The following is a 26,004-nucleotide window of genomic DNA, read 5'->3' as shown; positions in this document are numbered from 1 at the left end:
TGAGGATCTGTGACTCTGGGCCTACATTTACTGTTGACTTTGTTTGGAGCCCAGCACCCCTGCCCTTTGTCGATGGGGCAAAAGTACTCCAGGTCACCACAGTCTCCACCCCTCCCTATCGCCCCTGACACTTGAGATAGAACGTCGGTTGCCATTTATTGTTGTACTGTTGTTATTGTTCCCACTGTTCTAATTGGAAATTCAGCAGTTTTCAAGGGTAAACACCTCTCAAGTGTAAGCCTTTGAAGCCAGTTTCTAGAGTGCTAAAACCGTTGTTTTTGTCAATTTTGTTCAGTTTTATAGTTGCTTTTTGGGGAGAGGATTTGTTAACTTTCTCACTGGACTGTAGCCAAAAGTCCCTTATTTTTGGTTTTTGTCTTGATTTTGAATACATTCTTGTCTTCGCATGTATCTGGTATTCTCGACTGAATGCCAGATGTTGTGTATGACGAATCGTAGAGATAATTTGAAGTTTGGAATGATTGTATCTTTTTTCAGAGAGGATTTACTGTTGCTTCTCAGACAGTTAGGGTAGAGGGAGATCAGTTTAATCCAGTCAAGGGATCAAGCCAGTTCACACGTGGCCTTTAGCATTTGTGATGCTTGATATATTTCTAGGATGTAGTTCTTCGGGGTTTCCAGCTTATATCAGTTTTCTGGAGTTGCCATAGCAAATTTGCACACTCCGGGTGGCTTAAAACAACAGAGAGAAATTTACTTTTTCACAGTCTGGAGGCCAGGAGTCCAAAATCTAGGTGTTGGCAGGGTTGGTTCCTTCTGGAAGGCTCTGAGGGGAGGGTGTGTTCCTAGCTTCTGGTGCTTGTCAGCAGTCTCTGCCATTCCTTGGCTTGTAGCTTTATCACTCCAGTCTTGGCCCCTCTCTTCACATGGCCAACTTTCCTCTGTGTCCATGTCTCTCTGTGTCCCCTCCTCTCCTTAGAAGGACACCAGTCGTGTTAGATTAGGTCCAGTATGACCTCATCTCAATAAATTACGCCTGCAAAGAGGCTTTCCCCAAATAAAGTCCCATTCTGGGGTTCCAGGTGGACACGAATTTTGGGGGGCACTATTCAGTCCAGTACACAGCTGAATCCCTGAGGTGTTTTCCTGTGCCCTTCCTCATCTGCAGGTCCTGAACTCTAATTTTTTTTAAAAAATTAATTAATTAATTTACTTTTGCTGTGTTGGGTCTTCGTTTCTGTGCGAGGGCTTTCTCTAGTTGCGGCGAGCGGGGGCCACTCTTCATCGTGCTGCACGGGCCTCTCACTATCGCGGCCTCTCTTGTTGCGGAGCACAGGCCCCAGCCGCGCAGGCTCAGTAGTTGTGGCTCACGGGCCTAGTTGCTCCGCGGCATGTGGGATCCTCCGAGACCAGGGCTCGAACCCGTGTCCCCTGCATTGGCAGGCAGATTCTCAACCACTGCGCCACCAGGGAAGCCCTCTAATTTTTTTTTTTAAAAGACCCTGTGGGAAAGCTCCACTTCTCATCAGAGAAGCTCTGTAGTTGGAAAAAGCCTTAGGGCAAAATAAGGCTCTCTAGACAGGAGTCATGTCTGTGGACTTCCCTTCTCTTTGGGATCTGAGTTCCTCATGTCTTTCTTGCCTTTGCAGAGCTCCTAGTCCTTCAGTTTTGCTTTAATTAAAAAAAAAAAAAAGGCTGGCTTTTTCAGTTGCTGTTTTTTTCGTGAGGGAGTTGGTCTGGTTCAAGCTAATCTTCCACAGCCGACAGTGGACCTTGGAGTGATGCTTTCAGCTTGTGCCTTTTCCAGTGGCCAGATGTGCCCCCTCTGTGTGTGACCATCTTCTGATACTTTTCTACAAATCAGGTACCAGCTTTTCCTCTTGAGATCAACTGTAGCCTGGGAAAGAGAGTTTGCAAGCCGTTTTTCTTTAGTTTTGTGATGATTTTAATCAGTACCCACATACATCTATCATTCCCTAGTTTGCTGTCTATTAGGTGGTTTTGTTTTTGTTTGTTTTTGATTTTAGCTTAGTATTCAGGTTTCTTTTTGTTTTTGACTTGGGAGGTTTTTATTCAAACATCCATGACCTATGAAATGTTGGTAAGGTACACATCGTTCTAAGCAGTTATGCTGCCAGCTCAGCAGTTATGCCATCTTGGCGGGCATGGGAAAAAGTGTCCATCCCAAACTGCAATCCCTTTGAATAGATCGTCCAGTTAGTTGAGTTATGCAGGACCCAGAGAAGTTTAGAATAAGGTCACCTGGTGTGTCTTCTTTAGAATTCAGACCCCAGAAGTGAGAGCCTACTGTGCCCAGTAGAGCCGTTTCCTCTGACTCTTGACAAGTGACTGGATTTATCTGCACAGACAGTTGATTTGCCGGTGGTGAGATGGGAGCCTGCATTTTCCGAGCCTGTCCTGCAGTTTGTTTAACCTTTCCATTCCAGTTATGCAAGGTAGCGTGAATCATTACAGCCGACACTGGTTATTCCCCACCCAGCAGTTCCGTCCCTTCTTTCTTGCTAATAGAACTCTGGTTTTGTTCTGATGTTGGGTGGCCATGAGCTTCAGGCCTGAGGCTAGCCACAGGAGGAGTAAATCTGGATCAGATCAGGCCAGCCATAATAATTTCCAGCCTGCCAGTAGTTGGTTTAGGAATAGACATGTGATGCAATTCTGACCAAAAGGAAAGGTCTGCTGAGGGGCTTCTGAGAAAGCTTCTTGCTGTTTAAACAGAGACACAAGAAGGCTTATTTTATGGCCTTGGCCCAAGTTTTGTGAGACTGTGATGTTTGGAGCTATGGCAGTGATGTTGTGACCATGAGGAGGAACCAAGTCTGAAGATGAAAGCTGGTACATTCAGGATGGCAGCTCAGAAAGATGGAAAGTATTTGGACCCTGATAATGTCACTGAGCTACGGAATTAACCAACTCTAGAACTGCCCTACCTCTGGACTTAATGTTATGTGAGATAATTAATTCCCAAATATTTTAAGGCATTTTGAGTTGGAGTTCTTTTTACTCGCATCCAAAATCATCCTAACTTAAACAATAGAGAAAAGCAAGACAACTTAAAAAAAAAAAGAGACCTCTGCTCCAGAAATGGGAGGAACAATGTGATTAACACATTCATCTTGGAAATGACACTTGGGTGTTTTCTGCTCTTTTCAATGAACCACAGGTTTGGCTTTCTTAGTGTTTGCTAGTGACTCATATTGAGCAGCTCTTGTGACCCAGGGGATTCGTTAGACCCTTCGCGCCCATTGTTCCACTTTACTGCTAAAATGATTATGCATAGTGAATAACAGTGTTCCCATTTTACAGGTGAAGAAAATGAGGCTCAAAGAAATGAAATAATTTCCTTAATGTTCCAGAGCTAAAAAGTGGCAGAGCTGGGATTTCTACTCGGGCAGGCCTACATGATTGTGATTCTGAAGCTCCTACTTTTATTTATAATGGCATATTGTTTCCAGAAAGAGAGCTCTCTGAAAGATCATGACCCCCTCCCCACATCTGAACTCATGAGTAAATTAAGCAGCATTTTATTATTTATTTATTTATTTATTTAGCCTGTGCCGGGTCTTAGTTGCTTCATGTGGACTCTTAGTTGTGGCATGCGGACTTCTTAGCTGTGGCATGTGGGATCTTTAGTTGTGACATGAAGACTCTTAGTTGTGGCATGCATGCAGGATCTAGTTCCCCAACCAAGGATCGAACCGGGCCCCCTGCATTGGGAGCATGGAGTCTTACCCACTGGACCACCAGGGAAGTCCAAGCCGCAAGTATTGAGTAAGTTAGGAGCACTCAGAGCAGAGCTCACTAAACTATGTCCTACCACCTGTTTTGTAAATAAAGTTTTATTGGAACACAGCCACAAACATTCATCTACTTAGTGTCTAGGGCTGCTTTTAGGCAGAGTTGTGACTGAGACTATCTGGCCTCCTGACTTTCTAGCTCCTAGCATAGTGTTTAGAAGTATATGGGTTCTTCAGTAAAAATATGTTCAATAAATACCTTTTGGTTGGAAGGAAGGGCATCATTCAATGTGCATAGTACTATATTTCATGATTGCCGAGGTACCTTAAACCAGGATCACTCCAGAGTACTTTCTTTTCCTGGTTCATAGCCTGTGCCTTCTTGCTGTGTCTTCACATGGTGGAAGGAGCCTCTTTTATCAGGGCACTAATCCCATTCATGAGGGCTCCACCCCTCATCACCTAAGGGTCCACCCAAAGGCCCCATCTACTAATACCATCATCTTTGGGGGTTAGAATTTCAAGAGATGAATTTTGAGGGGACACATTCCGATTATAGAAGTGGCATTTCAATGGCATAACCTTGGAGTTTGATGTTCTTGTTAATCACTAAAATATCATCATCAGGTTATGTATCGGCAGTCTATTACAAGGTGATAGGCATGATTCAGAACATACCAGAGGCACATTTATTATTGAGGTGCCTGTCTTGTAAAATATAACTGTAACTTTCCTTATCTGTTCAGTAGCCTTTTGGCACTTCTGACCTTGACACTTTGTCTCCCCCTCTCTTCTGTAATGCCACAACCTCTGGGCATACTTTCTACTTCTTTGCAGATCCTTCCTGGCATATCCCTTCTACACCCTCAAACATTAAATATTATTTATCCTCAGATTCTGTTGTTGACTCTTGTTTCTACACATACTGTCTGAATTCCTTGGTGAAAATTGCTATCTGTGTGTCGATTACTCTTAGTAACACCTCCCGCAGATCACTCCCGGTCTTCCTTTTGGGTGTCCCTATTTGGATGTATCACAGGCTTGTCAAGGTCTGCATGACTGAATTCTCATCCCTATCCCACCCCCATGTTTGCTCCTGTGTTCCTTGCTTAGTGAATGGCTCTGCCCTTCACCCAGGTCCCCTGACCAGCCTCGGGCTTCCTCCCAGCCTCCTCCTCCTCCTCCTTCCCCCACAACCGCTCAAACTTCTATTTTTTTCTCCCTCTCTTTTAAAAATTGTCATAAAGTATACATAACATAAAAATGACCATTTTAACCATTTTTAAGTGTACAGTTCAAAGGCATAAAAGTACATTCACATTGTACAACCATCACACCATCCATCTCCAGAACCTTTTCATCTTCCCAAATAGAAACCCTGCCCCCATTAAATAATAACTCTCCATTTTCTCCTCCCACTAGCCCCTGGCAACCACCACTCTACTTTATGTCTCTATGAATTTGATTACTTTAGGTACTTCATATAAGTAGAATCATACAATATTTGTCTTTTGTATTTGGCTTATTTCATTTAGCATAATGTCTTCAAGCTTCATGCATCCTTTTTAAGGTTGGATAATATTCCATTGTATGGATAGACCACCTTTGTTTATCCACTCATCTGTCGATGGATACCTGGGTTGCTTCCACTTATTGGCTATCGTGAAAAGTGCGGCTACGAACATGGGTGTACAAATAACTGTTCGAGTCCCTGCTTTCATTTCTTTTGGTTACATACTCAGAAGTGGAATTGTTGGATCATACAGTAATTCTATGTTTAATTCTTTGAAGAGCCACCATACTGTTTTCTGTACTGGGTGCTCCATTTTATTTTATTTTTTATTTTTAAAAAATTTATTTATTTTATTTATTTATTTTCCGCTGTGTTGGGTCTTTGTTGCTGCACGCGGGCTTTCTCTAGTTGCGGTGAGCGGGGGCTACTCTTCATTGCTGTGCTCAGGCTTCTCATTGCGGTGGCTTCTCTCGTTGCTGAGCATGGGCTCTAGGCGCGCGGGCTTCGGTAGTTGTGGCACGTGGGCTCTAGAGCGCAGGCTCAGTAGTTGTGGCGCCCGGGCTTAGTTGCTCCGCGGCATGTGGGATCTTCCTGGACCAGGGCTCGAACCCGTGTCCCCTGCATTGGCAGGCGGATTCTTAACCACTGCACCACCAGGGAAGCCTGGGGTGCTCCATTTTAAATTCCCACCAGCAATGCACAAGGGTTCCAATTTCTCCACATCCTCACCAACACTTGTAATTTTTTGTGTTTTTGATAATAGCTACTCAAATGGGTGTGAAGTGGTGTCTCATCCTGGTTTTGATCTATTGTCTCTTGAAGTTTCAGATTTCTCTCTAAAGTCATTCATGAGCTCCCCACCAGTTCAGCTGGATGGTGCCCCTCCGATCCGTGACGACGCCCCCACCCCGCAGTGGTCCTGAGTCCTCTTCTCACCAGACCTCTGTGTGGCACCACCGCTTTCTTGTCTCCCTCTCTCGGTGGTCAGGGACTAGGTCCATCCTTGCTCACATTTGTAGCTCCAGTGTATTGCAAGGAGCCTGCAACTACGTTCAGAATAATGACTCGAGGACCCAGACATCAGCTCATGCTGCTCGTTCTCCTGGGATGCCAAACCCCGCCCCCTTCCGTCTGTACATCCTCACAGTTGAAAGCAGGTGGTATTAGTATTAATATAGCCCCAACTGTAAAATTAGAGAAACCGACTTTCTTGATCCTCAGGGGGGATTTTTGAAAGTGGTTGATTGCATTTAACTCAAATTGGAATTTACATTTTGCTTCACCGGGGCACCTTGGGTAACAATTTCATTTCTGTAGAAAATTGATTGTAGAGGAAGCTGCATGTGCCAGGAGAACCCCAGGCCCATCCTTTTGATCATGAGGGGAAGTCCACTCCCTCACCCTCCCATCCCTATCATGTTTTCAGTTCCCTCTTTGTGTTTCTCTGTTGAATTCGCGAACTTGGAAATCATCTAGTTCTGTTGAAAGAGAGTTGGGAGGATGTCTGCCAAAGGGGCAGAGAAGATGTCCAGGGTGGCGATAAAAATGTTCAGCAGCTGGTGGGGAAGTGCTGGTCTTAGGGAGGGAGCCAGGGTCAGAGCGCTGTCCCCCACGGGCGAGGTGTTAACCCGTGAGTCACTGGATTTGGGCAATGTCCATAGGGTCCTGGGAGGATTCTTGACTGCTGGAGTGGCTGAGGGCTTGGGCCAGTGGCCATTTATTAAGGGGGATGAAACTGTCCCAGCATATTAGGATTTGTTGTAGCCAGACCGATGTCTCTTGGCCGAAGGGGCTGTTTCAGAGGTATTTAATCTTTTTTTTTTTTAATGAATGAATTAATTTATTTTTGGCTGTGTTGGTTTTTTTGTTGTTGTTGCTGTGTGTGGGCTTTCTCTAGCTGTGGCGAGCAGGAGCTACTCTTTGTTCGGTGCAAGGGTTTCTCATTGCGGTGGCTTGTCTTTGTTGCAGAGCAGAGGCTCTAGGTGCGCGGGCTTCAGTAGTAGTTGTGGCTCTCAGGCTGTAGAGCGCAGGCTCAGTAGTTGTGGCATATGGGCTTAGTTGCTCCGCGGCATGTGGGATCTTCCCGGACCAGGGCTTGAACCCATGTCCCCTGCATTGGCAGGCAGATTCTTAACCACTGTGCCACCAGGAAAGTCCCAGGTATTTAATCTTGATGTCCTGTAAATTAAGACTCAGACCTGGCCTCGGAGTTGTCAGTTTTGAGTTATTATCCAGCCTGTTGGTTCCATGGGTACTTTGCTTCGCTTCTGTCAGCATGAAAATGGCTCTTGCGCAGAGGATGGAGTACACCCCTAAAAGGAAACGGGGCACAGGTTTTAGAAGTGGTGGAGAAAGTTCCCACTTGTTCATAAAGGAGGTACCATAGCCCCTTGTGTCACGTGGGTGAAGGCCAGTTGTGCTCTGTTGAGGTGTTAGAGCTGGGAGCTCAGCCTTCAGATGATCACAGGGGCTGGACAGCTGACAGAGATGAGTGAATCGGGCTGGTGAAGGGTGCCAGGGAGTAGTGGCACCTGAGAGTCACCTGGCCCCTGCAGAGCAGGCTGGGATGTGTAGTCAGTCTGCGGATTCAGGTGGAAGAGAGGATAGATTTGGATGAGCAGCTAGCAGTCTGCCATGGTGGAGCGTTTCCTCTTCTCTGTAGAGTGGTCAGAGGCACCTCTTCATGGGGACATTTGAATAGAGACCTAAGGAAGCGAAGGAATTAGCCATCCTCTTATCGGGGGAAGGAATCCCAGGCGGTTCAACAGGTTCAAAAGCATGTAGCAGTCAGTCTCTCGTTTGCTCTCAGGCTGACTCCCTGCCCTCGCCCTGCAAACTCTATTTCCCAGGTCCTCTTGCCCGTCATTTCAGTGGGAGGTGGTGATACGGTCAGCAGGTGAGAGGAAGAAGGGAGCTGGAATATTTCTTCCTCTCAGCCCTGCTTCAGGGGGCATCTCTAGCCGTGGCTGTGCTTCCTTCATGGTCCTTGGAAGTCCCCTGTGGCTGCCGGTCGGGCCTTCCTCGTCCCCCCACTTTCCTCCTAGGTGCCTCTGCCACAGTCCAGCTGTTGCCCGTAACCCTGGTTACACCGCCTGGGAACACCTTTTGTTCCTCTGGCTTTAGGGATGGATTAACTTTCTGACGTCAGTTATCTCTGGGTGCCCTCGTTATCTCCTCTTTGGCTTTCTGGCTCTTCCAAAAGCTCTGTAACAGATGTCCTGTTTGAAATTCCTTCAGTGGCCTAGCTGGTGTGGTTTCTGTTCTCATGGCTGGGTGGGCCCTGAGGTGGAGCAGGCTTGGCTGGTTGGAGGAGCGGCCAGGAGACCAGTGAGGCTGTTGCAGGGTGAGTGGCAGGGAGAGTGGGACGAGGTGAAGTGGAGAGGTAGTGGGGAGCCCAGTCACGTCCGGGCAGTAAGTGGTAAGGTATCCTCCTTTTCTTGCTTTATTTTTGTGATCTCCTTTCACCTCTACCAAGATAATTGGCACTTGTTCTGTAGAGTCAGTAGGGATGTTTAAGTTTAAATCTACTGAAGTCTTCCAAAGCATCTCAGATCATTGTGCATTTATTCATTCTTTTTGTTTTTTTTTTTTTGCGGTACGCGGGCCTCTCACTGCTGTGGCCTCTCCTGTTGCGGAGCACAGGCTCCGGACGTGCAGGCTCAGCGGCCATGGCTCATGGGCCCAGCCGCTCCGCGGCACGTGGGATCTTCCCGGACCGGGGCATGAACCCGTGTCCCCTGCATCGGCAGGCGGACTCTCAACCACTGTGCCACCAGGGAAGCCCTATTCATTCTTTTTAAAAAAAAAAAATTTATTGGGGTATAGTTGATTCACAACGTTGCTTTAGTTTCAGGTGTACAGCAAAATGGATCTATATTCATTCTTTAAAAATGTATCATGTTCCGGGACTTCCCTGGTGGTGCAGTGGCTAAGACTCCATGCTCCCAATGCAGGGGGCACAGGTTCGATCCCTAGTTGGGGAACTACATCCCACATGCCACGACTAAAAGATCCTGCGTGCTGCAACTAAACATCCTGCAAGCGGCAGCGAAGATCCTGTGTGCCACAACTAAGACCCAATGGAGCTAAATAAATAAATATTTTAAAACATGTATCAAGTTCTGAATTGTACACTTTAAAATGGTGAATTTTATATTAAGTGAATTTTACTACAATTAAAAAAAAACTGGAAGTGGCTAAGTTACCTTTAACTGGCAAGTTTTAGTTTTTTTTCTGAGTGAAGGGAGTTTTAAAAACTAACTGAAAGGAAATTTAATAGCAGAGTTAATTTCAGTTGCAGAGAAATAAAGACAATTCCATCTTTACTAAAAAAAAAAGTATCAATGTAAAATGATACAGCTGCTGTGGAAAATAATTTGATGGTTTTTCAAAAAGTTAAACATAGAATTACCAAACGATCCAGCAATTCCACTCCTAGATGCATACCTAAAAAAATTGAAAGCAGGGACTCAGATACTTGCACACAAATATTCATAGCAGCATTATTCACAAGAGCCAGAATGTAGAAACAACTCAAATGTCTATCAGCAGATGAATGGATAACAAAGTGTGGTATATACTATATATAATGGAATATTATTCAGCCATAAATAGAAATGAAGTACTGCTACCTAGTATAACATGGATGAACCTTAAAAACAGGCTAAGTGAAATTAGCCAGTCTCAAAAGGTCACGTGTTGTGTGATTCCACTTATATGTAGAATCTAGAATAGTCAAATTTGTAGAGACAGTATGTGGAACAGAGGTTACCAGGGGGTGTGGGAGGGGAGGACGGGGGGGATTAGTGTTTAATGGCTATGAAGTTTCTGTTTGGGATGATGAAAAATTTCTGGAAATGGATAGTGGTGATAGTTGCACGACCTTGTGAATGTACTTCATGTCACTGAATTATACACTGAAAAATGGTTAAAGTGGTAAATTTTGTTATGTATGTTTTACCGCAATTGAAGAAAGCAAAAAAAAAAAAAAAGTCCCAAGTTTACATACTTTGTACGAGTCTTAAGCCCCTGTATACAAGCCCCTGTGTTTAGTTCCAGGAGGCGTCTTGTGGCTGGTTGGGCGATGGCCACGTGACAGAGCCACAGCCCCTCGTTGGAAACTCTGCTTTGCCACTGCATTTGTGTCTTGTAGTCAGGCTCATGCAGATTGGGGTGTGACTGGGATTTGGGGGCACCTCTGCTCACCCAGGTCTCAGGCTGGAATATGGAAGCACTTGGTTTTGCCTTTTGTTCCTGGAATGGTTGATACGATGTATGGCTGATTCTGTTAGCTTCCTGCCTAGAATCCTTTCCCCTTTTCTTCTTTGCGGCGTGGGATGTCCTTCTCTAGGTCATGGCTCATGAGTGATTTAGCCAATCTTGACATGTTCTCCACTCCCTTGTGCTTTTCTGGGGTAACTTATCCTTGCCTGAAAAAAGGGGGTGATAGAGCTGGCTTTATCTTTTTAAAAAAAATTATTTATTTATTTTTGGCCGCACTGCAGCATGCGGGATCTTAGTTCCCCAACCAGGGATCGAACCCGTGCCCCCTGCAGTGGAAGTGCAGAGTCCTAACCGCTGGACAACCATGGAATTCCCAAGAACTGACTTGTATCTTAACCTCTTTCTTCTGCTCCAATTGTGAATTTTAGGCCCAGAGTGTTGACAGTCCTCTGAGACAGCGAGGGTAGAGGGTAGAGATTCTGCCCATGACAGAGCCTTTGAACCAGCTGTCTACCTCCAGACTAAGTAATTAAGAAAAATAAGCCTTTCTTTGTTTACAAGGAGCCTAGCTCCTTGTAGTTGGGTTTTCTGTTTATTGTTGAGCAGTGCTTTTGTATGTGTGTTTATTTTTGAGGGATGCCATCACCCCTTGAATGTGTGCAGGCATTGCTCAGGGCCTGCCATGTTCTCGGCCCCCAGAATGGTTGTCAGATGGTTGAAGAGCCTGCCCTAGCTCCCTGCATTAGGCTTCTTCTGGTGGCAGGTGGCAGCCAAAGGGCGCTTACTGACTGAAGTAACCAAGAAACCTAGGGGATGAGCTGGATCCAGTGGAGTAGCATCCCCTACATCTGTCCCTTGGTCTCTCCCAGCTCCGCTTCTCTCTGGGTTGGCATCTTTCCCAGGTGGGCCACTCTACCTGATAGGGGAAATGGACCCAGGAAGCGCCAGGTTTACACGACAGTTATAGCTCCTACTTCTAGAACGGCGGTTGGCAAACTTCCTTAAGGGATCAGATAGTAAGTATTTTAGGCTTTGTGGGCCATAAGTTTCTGTAGCAACGTCCCAGCTCTGCCTTTGTAGCAGGAAAGCAGCCACAGATGACTTGTAAACAAATGGACATGACTGTGTTCCAGTAAAACTTTATTTACAGGGCTTCCCTGGTGGCGCAGTGGTTAAGGATCTGCCTGGCAATGCAGGGGACACGGGTTCTAGCCCTGGTCCAGGAAGATCCCACGTGCCGCGGAGCAACTAAGCCTGTGCGCCACAACGACTGAGCCTGCGCTCTAGAGCCCGCGAGCCACAACTGCTGAGCCTGCATGCCACACAGCTGAAGCCCGCGTGCCTAGAGCTCGTGCTCCACAGCAAGAGAAGCCACCGCCATGAGAAGCCCGTGCACCACAACGAAGAGCAGCCCCCGCTCGCCGCAACTAGAGAAAGGCCATGCAGCATCGAAGACCCAACACAGCCAAAAATAAATTTAAAAAAACACAAAAACTTTATTTACAAAAAGAGGGGTGGGGTTGCTGAATTTGGCCCTCGGGCCTTTGTTTGCTGACTTCAGTTCTGGAGGGAGACAAGACTTCTCTTCTAGCAGTTCAGGCAGAAGTTGTGGGGAGGGCCCCGTGGTCCAGGGTGAGACCAGTGAAGCACTCACTTCAGCCACAGAATTTAAGGGAACACCAAAAGCTCAGCGATCAAGATAAATAATATTTGCATGCAATATTAAAAAAAAATCAAAATTAATACAGAAAAAAATCCATCACACAAAGGTCACGCAAAAGTCGCACAAAACATCAAACAGGACCAGGATGAGGGGGTGCTGAGTGAGGCAAGTTGAGGCTCCCGCCCTGCTGTGGCCAGGTGGTTGACCAGCTTGGGTTACCTGCCCACCCCTGTGGGAGGGAGAGTTTGGTAGTGCTAAAAACAACATCACAGGGAACCAAATGGAACACGGTTCCCCTAGGAAAGAGGGGTGCAGCTGCCAGAAGAAGGGGAAAGGGATGCCGTTTGCCTGCCTTGGTACTCAGCACTTCATACGCATGCTTTATTGTCTCATTTTTTTTCCCTCTTAGCAAACCTCAAAGGCAGGTAGTTCTCCCCATTTTACAGATGAGGAAAATGAAGGACAAACTATGTTGCCGAAGGTCACGCAGTGCCTGAACTAGAATTCGCGCCAGGGATTTTGCCCTCCAAAGTATGCATTCTTGAATTCTTGGCATCGATTAAAGTTGAGGCCTGTTAGAATCTTTGCCAAAGGCCCCGTGCTTTCATCATCCTCTGTCAGCAGGTACCCCTAGGTAGCTCACCTCAGTGCCCCCTTCTTGGCTCTTGTTCTTGTCGGCAGATGGCTTTAAGGAGTTGGGGGAACCGGAAGCCCTCACCCACTTTTGGAATCAGCCTCCGGTTTAAAGCAACAAGAGATCAGTGTATATTCCCAAATTAAATTATGGACACTGCAAGTGTTACGTGGCAGGTGAGCTGCGCTTTAAATAGGCCACGTTAATTCTGGCAGTGGAAGCGGAGCCCTGCTGGGATAATAATGATCATCAGCAGCGTCACTCAGGCAAGCTTTAGAAGGATTCTGTATCGGTAAGCAATTTGCGAAATTGAAAGGTGAAAACACACTTGGAGGTGTTTCATGTGTACTCAGGGTCAGAGGGAGGTGACTGCAGTTTTCAGGAAAGAGAATGCAGGTGAGAGTCACTTGATTGGAATCGTGATGGATGTACTTATAGTTGTCTGGTGGGTTACAAAACAAGTTTTTGGCTGGTCAGCTGGCCGGCGCAGAGTGGTACTCTCACCAGATTCTGAGAGAGGCTTCCAGTAGAAAGAAGGCTGTTTGCACTTGTGCGGTTTGGGCTGATCTAATGGATTTCGCAAGGGGATTAGTTTGGCTTTTAGGGATTGAGACAGAAGGTATTCTGAGTAAACCGCCCTGCTGGTGGTTTTACCAGTTGTTCCTGAGATGTTTATTCTAAATGATCTCAGAGGTTGACTTGATACACAGATGCATACACACACTCATAAGTACATACACATTTAGATGCTCTTAACAGAAACAGGAAAAGAGGAAACAATATGAATGCTCTTGGATAAGAAGATAATTATTTAGCAAACAGTGGTTGGTCATCATGGGCTGGACGTCATGCTCAGTGTTCTACCCCCCTTTTCTCCAGTTGCCCTAGTAACCCTAGGTGATTCTGCACTTTAGGGCTTACTTTAAGGGAGAGGAGTCTGAAGCTTAGCGTGATTGAGGGGACCTGCTCAGGGTCCTTCCGCTGAAGACCTCCTCACCTTTTGTCCTGCCTGCCAGACTGGAAGCTTGTTAGGAACGAGTCCTTCTTGTCTACCTGGCGGCCCATAGCCTCGCCCAGCTTGTGGCTACTGGGAAGAATGCAGTCTGTGCTACTTGAGCTGAACTGCAATCTTAGAGTGAGCTTATTAACTTGCTGTCCAGTTTATGGAGATGTGTGTAGTCACATCCTTCTGGAAGGAAGGTTCAAAGCTCTTCTCACCTTCTCAGAGGGGTCTGAGCCTATTTAGCTCCTGGATTAGAATCCCCATCTGGCAGCAGAGACTCAGCAGTTTCCCCCTCGGGATATCGAGCGGTTGTGAACATGATCCTTTTCAAGGAGGCAGAGCGCCCCTCACTTTGCAAGGCAGTGTGATGAAGTGGTTTGCAGGGAGACAGCTCTGAGGTCCCTTTCTGCTGTACCACTTATAACCGTGTGTCACTGGGCCAGTTACTTCACTTGTCTGAGCCTCAGCCTTGTCTTTGACATGGAGATGGCCTTGGTGGTTGTGAGGACTGAGGTCGGATGGAAAGTGTTGGGTGCAGTGGCTGGCACGTAGTTAATGCTCAATAAGTAGTAGCGGCTTTCGCTGTTGTTACCGTTATTATTGGCAGCATCGAACAGTGTTGATGAACTGTCCTTAAGTGAAGAAGGTTGGTTACAAAATTAGGTATACACTAGAATTACACCTGTGAAAAACATCTGTGTGCATGTGGACAAAAAAAGCAGGATGTGAGGCAACACGATTACTATTTTATGGATAAAAACAAACTTCTTAGCTTTCCTTAAAGCCTTAAATCTGCTCAGACCTATGGAAATCTCCCCTAAGGAACTAGAAACAAGGACAGTGAGTTATGTACAGGGATGTTCAAAGCATTGTACAGGGAAAATTGGCATTATATTATGTTCCCAGCAGTCCTGAAATAAATTGTGTTTAACTGGGGAGCTATCAAAAATCATGTTCTCAGAGATCTGTACATGTTACAGGAAAATGTTCACGATCTAGACAAGAAAAGAAACAAGTCAGGATACAAAGCTACGTGTGTGTGTATTTATGTATACACACATACATACATATACATATACCATATACAACACACAATGTGATGGTGTATTAATTTCTTATGGCTGCTCTAACAAATTACCACAAAGTTTGTGGCTTAAAGCAGCACAAACTAATTTTCTTATAGTTATGGAGGGCAGAAGTCCAAAGTCAGTTTCACCGGGCTAAAGTCAAGGTGATGGCAGGGCTGGTTCCTTCTGGAGGCTCCAGGGCAGGATCCGTTCCTTGCCTCTTCCGGCTTCTGGTGGCTTCTGGCATTCCTTGGCTGTGGCCACATCACTCCAGGCTCTGCTTCCCTGGTCATGGCACTGCCTTCTCTTCTGCATCAGCTCTCCTTCCCCCTTACTCTTTTAAAGACACTTGTGATTATGTCAGGCCCCCAGAGACTACCCAGGATAATCTCCCCGTTTCAAGATCCTTACAGGGGTCATTCCGCTGTAAGGACACACCTGCACACCTGTAATGACATGACCTGTCACACCTGAAAAGTCTCTTTTGCTGTAAAAGGTAACATGCACAGGTTCCAGGGAGAAGGATATGGTTATCTTTGGGGGTCATAATTCAGCTATCACAGATGTCAATTTTGTATAAAAAAGCAAAGTGCAGGCAAAAAGACTGACTTGAAAATGTTAATGTTGGTCACCTCTGGATGGTGGATGGGGGGTTCATTTTTATTTTCAGTATACTCTTGGGTATCTTCCTTTTTGGTGCTAAGAAGTAACTCTTTTACAACCCTCAAAACTGCCCATGGACATATATACAATTTTTTTTTCTTAATATTCTTCTCCATTATGGTAAATCAACTATACTTCAATAAAAAAAACAAAACCAAAAACTGCCCAAGGGCGTTCCTCTTCAAATGATGCACATCCCACAGCGTGGTCCCACTGTCTCCACAGAGCCCGTGTTCTGGTTCTATGTGAAGGAGGTCCTCAGCAAGCATGAGCTGCAGCGCTTCTACGCCTTGCGCCACATCGCCTCGGACGTGGGCCGCGGCCGCGCCTGGCTGCGCTGCGCCCTCAACGAACACTCCCTGGAGCGCTACCTACACATGCTCCTGGCCGACCACAGCAGGCTCAGGTACCCCAGAGGGGCTTGGGGAGGGGGTGCGCCGAGGGGTGACCATCGTAGTATCTGCCCGCCTGCATCTGGGGCGGCTGGGTTCCCCTCTTCCAGCCCCAGCTTGTCCAGCTGTGCTGTGGGGACAGTCGACCAGAGACTAAATGAGGATGCCTGTAAAGGGCTCCCTCCGCATGACAGCTGCATGCAGCAAGCACTCAATAGATGCTTGTTATTATTAAGGCCTGGGGTGTGGAGAGAGCTGTTGTCTTAGGACACAGCTTGCGCCCCACTTGCTGGAATTTTAATCTGGGTTTCTTTCGGATTCAGAATTTCTTTCTCTTTAGATGTTGGTGTTCAGTGCCCAGTTTCATGTTGTGTCTCACCTTGCGTGCTGCGTACTGTACAGCTCCTTCTGGTTTTTTTGAGGTTAATCAACCCCACCCAAACTGATGGAAAGAAATAGGGAAGTTTTAAGTTGGGGAGAGAAGTCATTTGTTATTATAAAACAACATCTCGTTTTCTTTTCTTTTCTTTTTTTCTTGATCATAAAGTTCACTCTGTCAGTTAGTATAGGCCAGGTTATGCTGCCATAACAAGCATCGTATAAAACTCATTGTTTGAGACAGCCGAGTTCATTTCTTCCCCCTGCTGCATGTCTGTCATGGGTGGGAGGTCTCATCTCAGGGACCCAGGCTGACAGAGGCTCCGTCTCTACATATGCTTTCCTGACTGCCAAGGCAGGACAAGGGGCTGTGGCTGAGTGAAGCTCTGGCTCTTAAAGCCTCTGCCCGCCGTGATGCTCACACCCACTCATATTTCATTGGCCAGCAAGTTACACGGCCACAGGCAAGCTCAGCAGGGTGGATGAGGTATGGTTATCCCACAGCCATGGGGAGACGGCACTGAATATGCATCAGCGATAGTACAGTCAGCCATCTTCCCTTCAGAAACATTTGACGATGCTGTAGAACCCTCTGGGACAAAACTTAAATCACTCATAAATTACACAGACATAACTCTGCTAACATGTTGGTATTTTTTCTGTCATTTTGCTTGTATGCTGGTGTTTGTGACCTCTTTCTCCTCTCCCTGTCTTCCTCTCCCTGTCCCTTTCTCTCTCTCTCTCTCTCTCTCTCTCTCGCTGTTACTTTCCCTCTGAGAAGGGTGGGCTAGACATGCTGTTTTGTGTCACCTGATGATGCAAAGGGGAAGTGATCAATTCTGCCCTGGTCCCTTGAATAACTTCCACATCAGCCCAGATCCTCAACATTGAAATGTCATTTAATTCATTAAGCTGGCATTTCCTTAGTGCCGTGATGCATTTCCGTGATTTCATATCTTGCTGTGCGTTCCCTGGCTCAAGTCTCCTCTTCTGTTTCTTCTGTTGCTTGTGGTCACCTCTCTACCAGTAGTTTGTTAGGTGTTCTGGGATTGTGCACTAAGGCTGTTAAAGATACCCTTGAAGTTCTCCTATTGATGTTGCTTGTGGTACCTTGTCCAGTTGTGTGTTCGGATCCTGTGGATATGAAGTGGTAGGGATGGGGGCCAGAACGACTGACATCAGCTGTACCTGTGTGCTGCTTAGGGTCTGAGTTGGGAGGCTGCGAATGTCTGTGTGTACATCTGAGCATTAACCAGCTTTCATTAAGGAGCACATACGCATGTTTCTTATAATAGTTTTTTTTTTTTTTTTTTGTGAAGCTCTTTCCAGCAGATCATTTACAAGTGCAGTCTGCCCTCTCTATCCCTAGGTTCTGCATCTGTGGTCTCAGCCAACCGTAGATTGAGTACCGCGTTTAAGATTTGTGGTTGGTGGAATCCATGGATGCAGAATCGGCAGATTTGGAGAGCCAATTGTACTACACTGTTTTATATAAGCATCTGCAAATTTTGGTGTCCGAAGTGGGTCCGGGAACCAATCCCCCATGGATACCAAGGGATAGGTGTAGTTCAGAGTTGTTCTCTCATTGTCAAGGTTGAATGTAACAGTGAGCAGTTGAAATGAATCAGCTGTTAAGAATCAAAGTTGAACTTACCTGAATCACTAGCCACTCTAACTTGATGTGGGAAAACCAAATTCATTTACGTGCATGAAAACTGGCTCCAATTTGTAAAGAATCACAAATTTGGGAATCAGAGGTCTAGTTGCAGTGTCAGCTTGAACATGTAGTCTGTGCTTCGGCTGACCTTTTTGCCAGGTTGAGTATGTTGAAAATGATGTGTTTCTTTTCTTTCTGTTAGTTGTATTCAGTCGCTTCAGCAGTTATGTATCCGGTCTCTTGCTGAACTCCAGGTCACCCGTCACTGACTGTGCTTCAGTGAAATTGGGTTTTGACTCCGTTAGTTTAGAGTTCTCTGACCTGGCGGGGAAGTCTGGTGGGTGAGGGTATTTGCTTGTTATTGCTTAACGGGGGGTCAGATAAAGAGCTGGGAAATGAGGCTGGGAGACCTGCTTTGGAGCCCTGGCTGTACCGTTTATTGCTGAATGACCTTGAACAATGGAATGACCTGTAGGCCTTTCTGTCCCCCTCCTCCCCCACTGCTGTTTAGATTTGTGGGCCTTTTTAGCTTCCCAGCCCTTTCCAGGAGTAACTTGGGCTTTTGGGCTGCAGCCCAAGCTGGTGTTATATACAAATGCCCTGGTTGATGGAGCCATGGAACTATAATTTCTTACTGAAATTGTGTCTTCTTGTATTAACCCAATCAGAGGGGCCCTGTGGGCCAGCTTGGATTTCCTGTCTGTCTCTTAGAGACATAGCTTGAGTGGAAGTCACCCCTCTGTTTGTCCCCTTCTCCTTTTCTGCTTCAGAAATACCACGTGTACATCTCATGCCTATCTCAGTACTTTCAAGCTCAGGGGACTCTAAAGATCTCAGGGGACCAGTGAGGAAGTTGTAGGATATATGCGCTCAATCCTTTGTTTATAACCAGAAGCCTCAGCCCAGCAGAGACCTCCTATATCCACTCTGGGATAACAGGCATGGATTTTCCAGGGAGCCATATGTGGGAATTGTTTGGCTGACAGATGCTGAGAACCACTGTTCAGAGTTTTTCCCCCTCTGTTTTCCATTTTGCAGCACTTTTTATGAAGACTGGGCTTTTGTGATGGATGAAGAAAGGTCTAGCATGCTTCCTACCATGGCAGCTGGTAAGCCTGGCCAGGGCCAAGGGCGGGGGCTCCTGTGAAGCTTGGTGAGCAGAAGAGGCTGCCTGGGAGTGAATTTATAACTCCAAGGGATGCTCTGGTTTTCCCTGTCCTCACCGAATTAATAATGAGTCACTTGCCACTGTCCTTCCTTTAGTGGTGATAAGCAATTGAGTCCATTTATCTAGAATTTGGTACCCTGCCTGGGAAAGCATGGGGTTGAGGGGTTTTGGCCGTGGCTTTGCAAGTGTAATATAAAGATCCAGGGAACTGGGGGAGAAGACCTGCCTTTGAAGCCTGGCTCTGACCCTGTCTGGCAGGTGGCCTGGGGCAGATCCTGTGAGCTTTTCTACCTTTACTTTTCTCTTCTGTGATGTGGGAATCCTGATAGCATGGCAGTCACCTGTATAGGGCTGTGAGAGAATGAGATGTGAGAAAGAGTCAAGTACATGATTTGTTACCATGAAAGCCCTGCATCGATGCTAGTTGATGAATTGTTAAATTGTTTAACATTTGACTGTCACTCAAAGGCTAAAGTGGGTAACTTGCTTCTTTCTTCTACATCCTTTGTTGCCTCCTTTTTCTCTCTTCCCTCAAAGTTTACACTGCGTCCCACCTACTGAGAGTTATGTTAGGTTTGTCCATTGATGAGGAAAAGTCAGGTGACCATGATGTCCTATGTGGGCCATAGGAGACGAGAGCAAGTTTTTGCCTAAAGTGATAGTGGTAATGATATTGGTACACATTTTTTTTTTTTTTCCGGTACGTGGGCCTCTCACTGCCGTGGCCTCTCCCGCTGCGGAGCGCAGGCTCCGGACGCACAGGCTCAGCGGCCACGGCTCACGGGCCCAGCCGCTCCGCGGCATGTGGGATCCTCCCGGACCGGGGCACGAACCCGCGTCCCCCGCATCGGCAGGCGGACTCTCAACCACTGCACCACCAGGGAAGCCCTGGTACACATTTTTTGATTGCTTACTGAGCTGTTTTCGATGGGTGATGGTCTTTAATACTCTGTAAGGGATGCTGCTGTCCCCCTATTGTAGATAAGGAAACTGAAGCTCAGAGGTCATGAATGGCTTGACCAAGGTCTCAGAGCATGTAAGTGGCAGTGCTGGAATTCAACCCAGGCAGTCCGACTCCAGAACTTACTCCTTAACCTCCCCACGGTTGACTTCTTATTTGCATTTGTCTTCCTGATGGATAGGGAGAGAATTTGGAAAGACTCAACTCCAGTGATAGCGGGTATCTCCTGACCCCAGTTTTGTGGGTGGTTTTTATCACCATTTGAGACGAGTGTGTACCCTCTTGTGTACTATAACGTCTGCAGCTTGTTTATTGTGTTGGAGTGTGACTGTTGAACAGCAGACACACCAGGCTTTTCCCTTTTGGGGGGCAGGTCTGAACTCCATACTCTTCGCGATTAACATCGACAACAAGGATTTAAACGGGCAGAGTAAGTTTGCTCCCACCGTCTCGGACCTCTTGAAGGAATCCACGCAGAATGTGACATCCTTGCTGAAGGAATCCACTCAAGGAGTGAGCAGCCTTTTCAGGGAGATCACGGCATCCTCGGCCGTCTCCATCCTCATCAGGCCTGAGCAGGAGACCGACCCCCTGCCCGTCGTGTCCAAGCACATCAGTGCCGGTGAGCGAGAACGGGAGAGGACAGAGGGTCGGGTGAGGATGACAGATTGTGTCATCTGAAAGTGCCAAGGGGAGTGAAATCTGATGCACTCGTATTTTCAGTTCATGTTTGTGTTTATCTTTTTAATTTTTTTTTTTTTTTTTTTTTGGCTGCACTGTGTGGCATGCAGGGTCTTAGTTCCCTGACCAGGGATTGAACCTGTGCCCCCCTGCAGTGGAAGCACGGAGTCCTAACCACTGGACCACCAGGGAAGTCCCCGTGTGTTTATCTTTCTTACCCTTATTCACTTGGAAAGGGATCTGAGAGCCTTCCTGAGATGTGAAGATGCTAGGGTAACCAAGCCAACAGCTCAGTCAGAGCAAACTGAAAGGGAGGGTGTGATGGTCACGTGAAGCCAGAGGAAGTTGATCTTCATTCCTTTATTCCTTCATCCATTCATTTCTTTAATTATCCTTCTGATAAGTGGGGTGAAAGCCCAGCTCAGGGTGCTATGGAGAATGTACACTGTTGGGGGGATGACATTTAAGTGGAGGCCGGGGGAAGGGAGGAGTTGGTCAGCTTTGACTCTAGGCTGTGAGGAGGCAAAGGAAAGTTGATTCAGTTCCGATCAATTTTGTGAGAAGTTTACAATACCCCTTGAACTTTCTGGGGCATCCGGAATGTTGCAACAGCAAAATTGGAAGATTTGGGTATAAGGGCTTAATCCTGGTATTCTCAAATCCCTTAAACAAAGCAGTAATCATGGTCATCCCTTTGGAATTATTAATGATGGTGAAGACTCAGAATCCCGTGGAGTCTTTGGTGCACACTGGCTTTATCTGTCTTGCCCTCTCTTTCTCGAGCAGAGACCCCACGCGAATGACATAGAAACAGGACTGTTGATAACTTTGTGTACCAGAGATGCTGGAATTTGCATACCCAAAGGAGTATCTTGGGACTTCCCTGGCAGTCCAGTAGTTAAGACTCCATGCTTCCACTGCAGGGGGTGCGGGTTTGATCCCTGGTCGGGGAACTAGGATCCAGCATGCCACACAGCATGGACAAAAAAACAACAACAGCAAAAAACCAAAAAAAAACTGGCCAAAGGAGTATCTTTTCTATCTATTTTGGGAACCTGCTTTTGACACTGTCTCAGAGTTGGGACACTCTGGTGAAGCACCACCATGTCACACCTTGGTTTAGATGGATTTGACTTTTTGGAATCGGCTCCAAAGTGCCTCACACCCAAGGCTGATGATTAAGATGGGTGAACAAACTGGCTCATCTAAGTGCTGGTCACCAAGGCATTCTTGACGTCTGTTTCAGTTAGCCTTTGCTGTGTAACAAACAGCTCCAAAATGTAGTGATTTAAAACAAACAACCACAATTTATTATTTTTTTTATGATTCTGTGGGTGGGCAGGATGGTTCTTCTGGTGGTTTCACCTGGGCTCCCTCATGGGGCTTCATTCAGCTGGTGACTGAGCTGGAAGATTCAAGATGGCCCCACTCATGCACCTGGAGTTGGTGCTGACTCTTGGCTGGGGCATCTCAGTTTCCCCCCACGCGGTCTCTCATGCTCCAGAAAGCTAGACCGGCTTCTTCCATGGTCATTTCAGGGCAGCATTCCATGAGGGTAACGCCTAGGCTCTAGAACTCACACACTGTTATTTCTGCCACAATCTGTTCTTAAAAGCAGAGCACTAAGTCAGCCTAGATTCCAGAGGGTGGAGAAATAGATAGCACCCTTGATGGGGGACAGCAAAGCCCCACTGTAAAGGGGCATCGTGCCGGGCTGGGAGGAATTGTGGCTGTTAAACAGTCGACTACAATCCCCAAACTGATTTTCTTGGTCTCATCTCCCAGCCATGAGAGTATCTTCCAAAGATACTTCCATTTGATACAATACGAATCATTTCAATAATGATTCACCCTTTTAATCAAAGTGCTTGGAAGGATTGCTTAGAAGGAATGATTGTAATATATGCTCTATGGCGTGTATGTTCACATCAGAAGTAGAGGCTCACATCCATTTTGCTTGGTCTCCCGTAGACAAGTTTTTCTCCCGAGGGTTAAAAGAAATCTGAGTTTATCTCAGATTTATTTTTTAGTAGAATAGTAGAGATTTTCCACAGTCTAGAAGCAGGATGGCTCCATCATCGCTTTATCTTGCCTGATTTTTCTTATCTCATATCTTTTGCCAGATGCCAAATGTAAAAGGGAGAGGAAGAAGAAAAAGAAGGTGACTAACATCATCTCGTTTGATGACGAGGAAGACGAGCAGAGCTCCGGGGATGTTTTTAAGAAGATCCCTGGGGCGGGGGAAAGCTCAGAGGAGAACTCTGACCGCTCCTCGGTCAATGTCATGACGGCCTTTGAAAGCCCCTTTGGGCCAAATTCCAACGGAAGTCAGAGCAGCAACTCATGGAAAGTCGATTCTCTTTCTTTGAATGGGGAGTTTGGGTACCAGAAGCTGGATGTGAAAAGCATCGATGATGAAGACGTGGATGAGAATGAGGACGACGTGTACGGGAGCACACCTGGAAAGAAGTGCCCGGGCCACTCGGACTCGCCGGAGAAGTAAGTTCTGCTTGAGCTTCCGAGGAAGGGCGGCTGGCTCTTTCTGTAGTATTGGGTGAAATTAGACTGCAAGTTTTCTGTTTGTTTGGGGCATCATTCATTCTTCAGATCTTGATTTCAGAAGAAGGAGCATGAAGTTGCTCCACTCCTGAGAACTAAGGGGAAGGGAGCATATATACTCTTTGAAGGTACTTACTGCAAAGTTGGTGTCAAGATGTAGGCCTTGAAATTCTTGCTTTATGTCTGTGTCTTTCATTTTTGTTGCTTGGATTTTGCTTGCATCTCTTACTTGCCGCTAGCCCAGGAAGCTCACGAGAGAGGCAGGGGATTCTAGAGAATAGTCTCCAGCTGGTAATTTCTGTGTTTATTTGCAGGGGTGTGAACGGCAGTAACTGGCCCGCACTCGCCACCTTAACACTGGAGCTGCGGTGCATTTATACCTGCAGGAGGGGCTTGGTGCAAGTGAAGGCGTAAAACAGAAAAGCATAGTTAGGAGCTTGGATCTTAGAATCAAGACAACCTGGGTTCTCATTTACTAGCTGCGTGGCTTAGGTTAGACTAGGTTGGACGAGTTTCTTCACCTCCCAGCGCTTCAGGCCTCACGTGAGACCTAGGAGAAAAACAGCATCTGCTTTGTAGAGTTGTTTCGCAGTTAATGGGACCCTGCGTGTTGGGCCTTGGGCACGGGTGCTGGCACGTCAAGAAAGAATGCAGGCAGCTGTGGCTGCTGTTATACTGTAACTCTTGTAATAATTCCTGTGCTTGGTCTTACTCTTAATGCCGAATAAACTAGTGACCTCTTCACCTGAGTTCTGTAGTGTGCAGTGCAACCCTAGTCACGGCTGGCTTCAAAACCAGCCCGTGAAAGTGTAAAATGAAGACCCCGAGACCGCCTGGTGCAGTGGAGGAGCACAGTGTGCCTCTAGCCCGAAGCTTTGCATGTCCATGTGTTGAATTGGAGTTTTTTTTCTTTCTCATGAGACTTTCCCTGTTTTTGTCTTTGATTTTTACTCTCATCCTCATTCACATGCGTGCCCATGTTGGTAGCATTACCTTGTCGATCATCTGGGACAGGCCAGATGAGGCAAACTGCAGATTCACGGTATCCTAATACTTAGAGCCGCCCTGGGGGTTTGTGGATGTCAGCCCCACCTGATGGATGAAAGACCAGTTTCTTTAGTTAAGATTTGTCAAACCAGTGGGAAGAACTGGAATTAAGGTTAGGTTGTGCTGTGTTCCAAAGCTTATATGTACTGTCAGATATTTTCCATGTGTCTGCATAGCCATGAATCTCGATTGGTTGGTATTCGGTCAGAACAATGTCATGATTTGCTAACGGTTCCCCTGTTGTTGAGTATTTAGGTTGTTGGCATGGTTTTTGTTTTTTGTTATCAGCCATTCTGAAATGAACATTTTTGTGCACAAGGCTTTTTTCTCCTACTAAAGTATGTTAGGGTAGCTTCCCTCCAGCATTGTTCTTGCTTACTCTGTGTGAATGTGCATCCAGTCTTGTGACCTGCTACATTAGGGTTCTCCAGAAAAACAGAACCAACAGTGTGTGTGTGTGTGTGTGTGTGTGTTTCTTGTATGTATGTATGTATTTATCTAGAGAGATTTATCTTAAGGAATTGGCTCATGTGATTGTGGAACTTGACAAGTCCAAAATCTGCAAGGTAGGCTGGCAGGCTGGAGACCCAGGGAAGAATTGCAATTTGAGTCCGAAGACAGTGTGCTGGCAGAATTTCTTCTTCTTTGGGGGAACCTCAGTCTTTTTCTGTTAAGGCCTTCAGCTGATGGATGAGGCCCACCCAAATTATGGAGGGTGATCTGTTTTAGTCAAAGTCTCCTGTCTTAAATTTTAATCTCATCAAGACAAATACCTGCACAGAAACATCAAGAATAATGTTTGATCAAATATCTGGGTACCACGGCCTAGCCAAGTTGACACTTAAAGTTAACCATCACACCTGCCTACAGTTCTTCCTCTGGGCCTTTTAGGAAATGCTGTTTGCATTCTCTGTCTCTGTAGGTGAGTACATCTCTGTCTCTGTAGGTGAGTACATCTCTGAGTTGATTCTTTCCACGAATCAGTTTTTTGGCCTCAAACACAGTCATTTCTCTTCTACTGGACTGGTGCCATTGAGGGGAGGCTGGAGCTGGGAGGCCAGCTTGCGAGCCAGGATAGTTGCCAGCATTGTGATGTGTGAAACACAAAACAGTGCAGGGTGACCTTTACAGGGCCTGGACCCTTTGAGGCCATTGGGCCCCATATGCATTATGGACAGCCACTCCCTGGCATAAAGAGGGGATCTTGAGTGAGCATTCTGCAGAGCCTCTTGGGGAAAGAGAGAGAAATGATGAGATGGCCTACTGAGTAATACTTTCATTTTGCTTCTATTCACGTGAAAGCTAATATTCACGTGAAAGGTCTAGGATCCTGGAGGGGCCAGAACTTTAAAAGTTTAATAGCACAGCCAGATTTGTGGGAGGAAAGGGGCCAGGCTGGGAGAAGCACATGGTGTGGGTTGCAGTGGCCTCTGGCAAAGTCGAATGCTCTGATGGTCTTTTAGATGCTCTGTTGGCCAAAAATTGGTTTTACACCTCTACTTGCTGGCAGTTAAACCACTTCTTTGATGACTGAGGAAAAATGTCCGATGACTGAGGAAAAATCTTGTCCCTCCTACCTCAGTATTTTATTTTATTGTATTTTTTTTAACATTGCTTTACAATGGTGTGTTAGTTTCTGCTTTATAACAGAGTGAATCAGCTATACATATACATATATC

General features: G+C 46.4%; 1 protein-coding gene across 1 annotated transcript in view; it reads left to right on the top strand.

Moving 5' to 3' along the window:
• LOC114487545 (sorting nexin-29-like) overlaps positions 1-26,004 on the top strand; it is a 54,344-nt gene that overhangs the window by 22,036 nt on the left and 6,304 nt on the right. The window contains exons 5-8 of the mRNA XM_028498020.1: positions 15,708-15,888; positions 18,948-19,018; positions 20,412-20,660; positions 22,843-23,218. Coding sequence (XP_028353821.1) covers positions 15,708-15,888; positions 18,948-19,018; positions 20,412-20,660; positions 22,843-23,218 — 877 coding nt within the window. The remainder of the gene's footprint in view (positions 1-15,707; positions 15,889-18,947; positions 19,019-20,411; positions 20,661-22,842; positions 23,219-26,004) is intronic.

The sequence above is a fragment of the Physeter macrocephalus genome, chromosome 14, assembly GCF_002837175.3.
Source record: "Physeter macrocephalus isolate SW-GA chromosome 14, ASM283717v5, whole genome shotgun sequence".
NCBI lineage: Eukaryota > Metazoa > Chordata > Mammalia > Artiodactyla > Physeteridae > Physeter > Physeter macrocephalus.
This window is presented reverse-complemented; position numbering and strand designations above follow the sequence as displayed.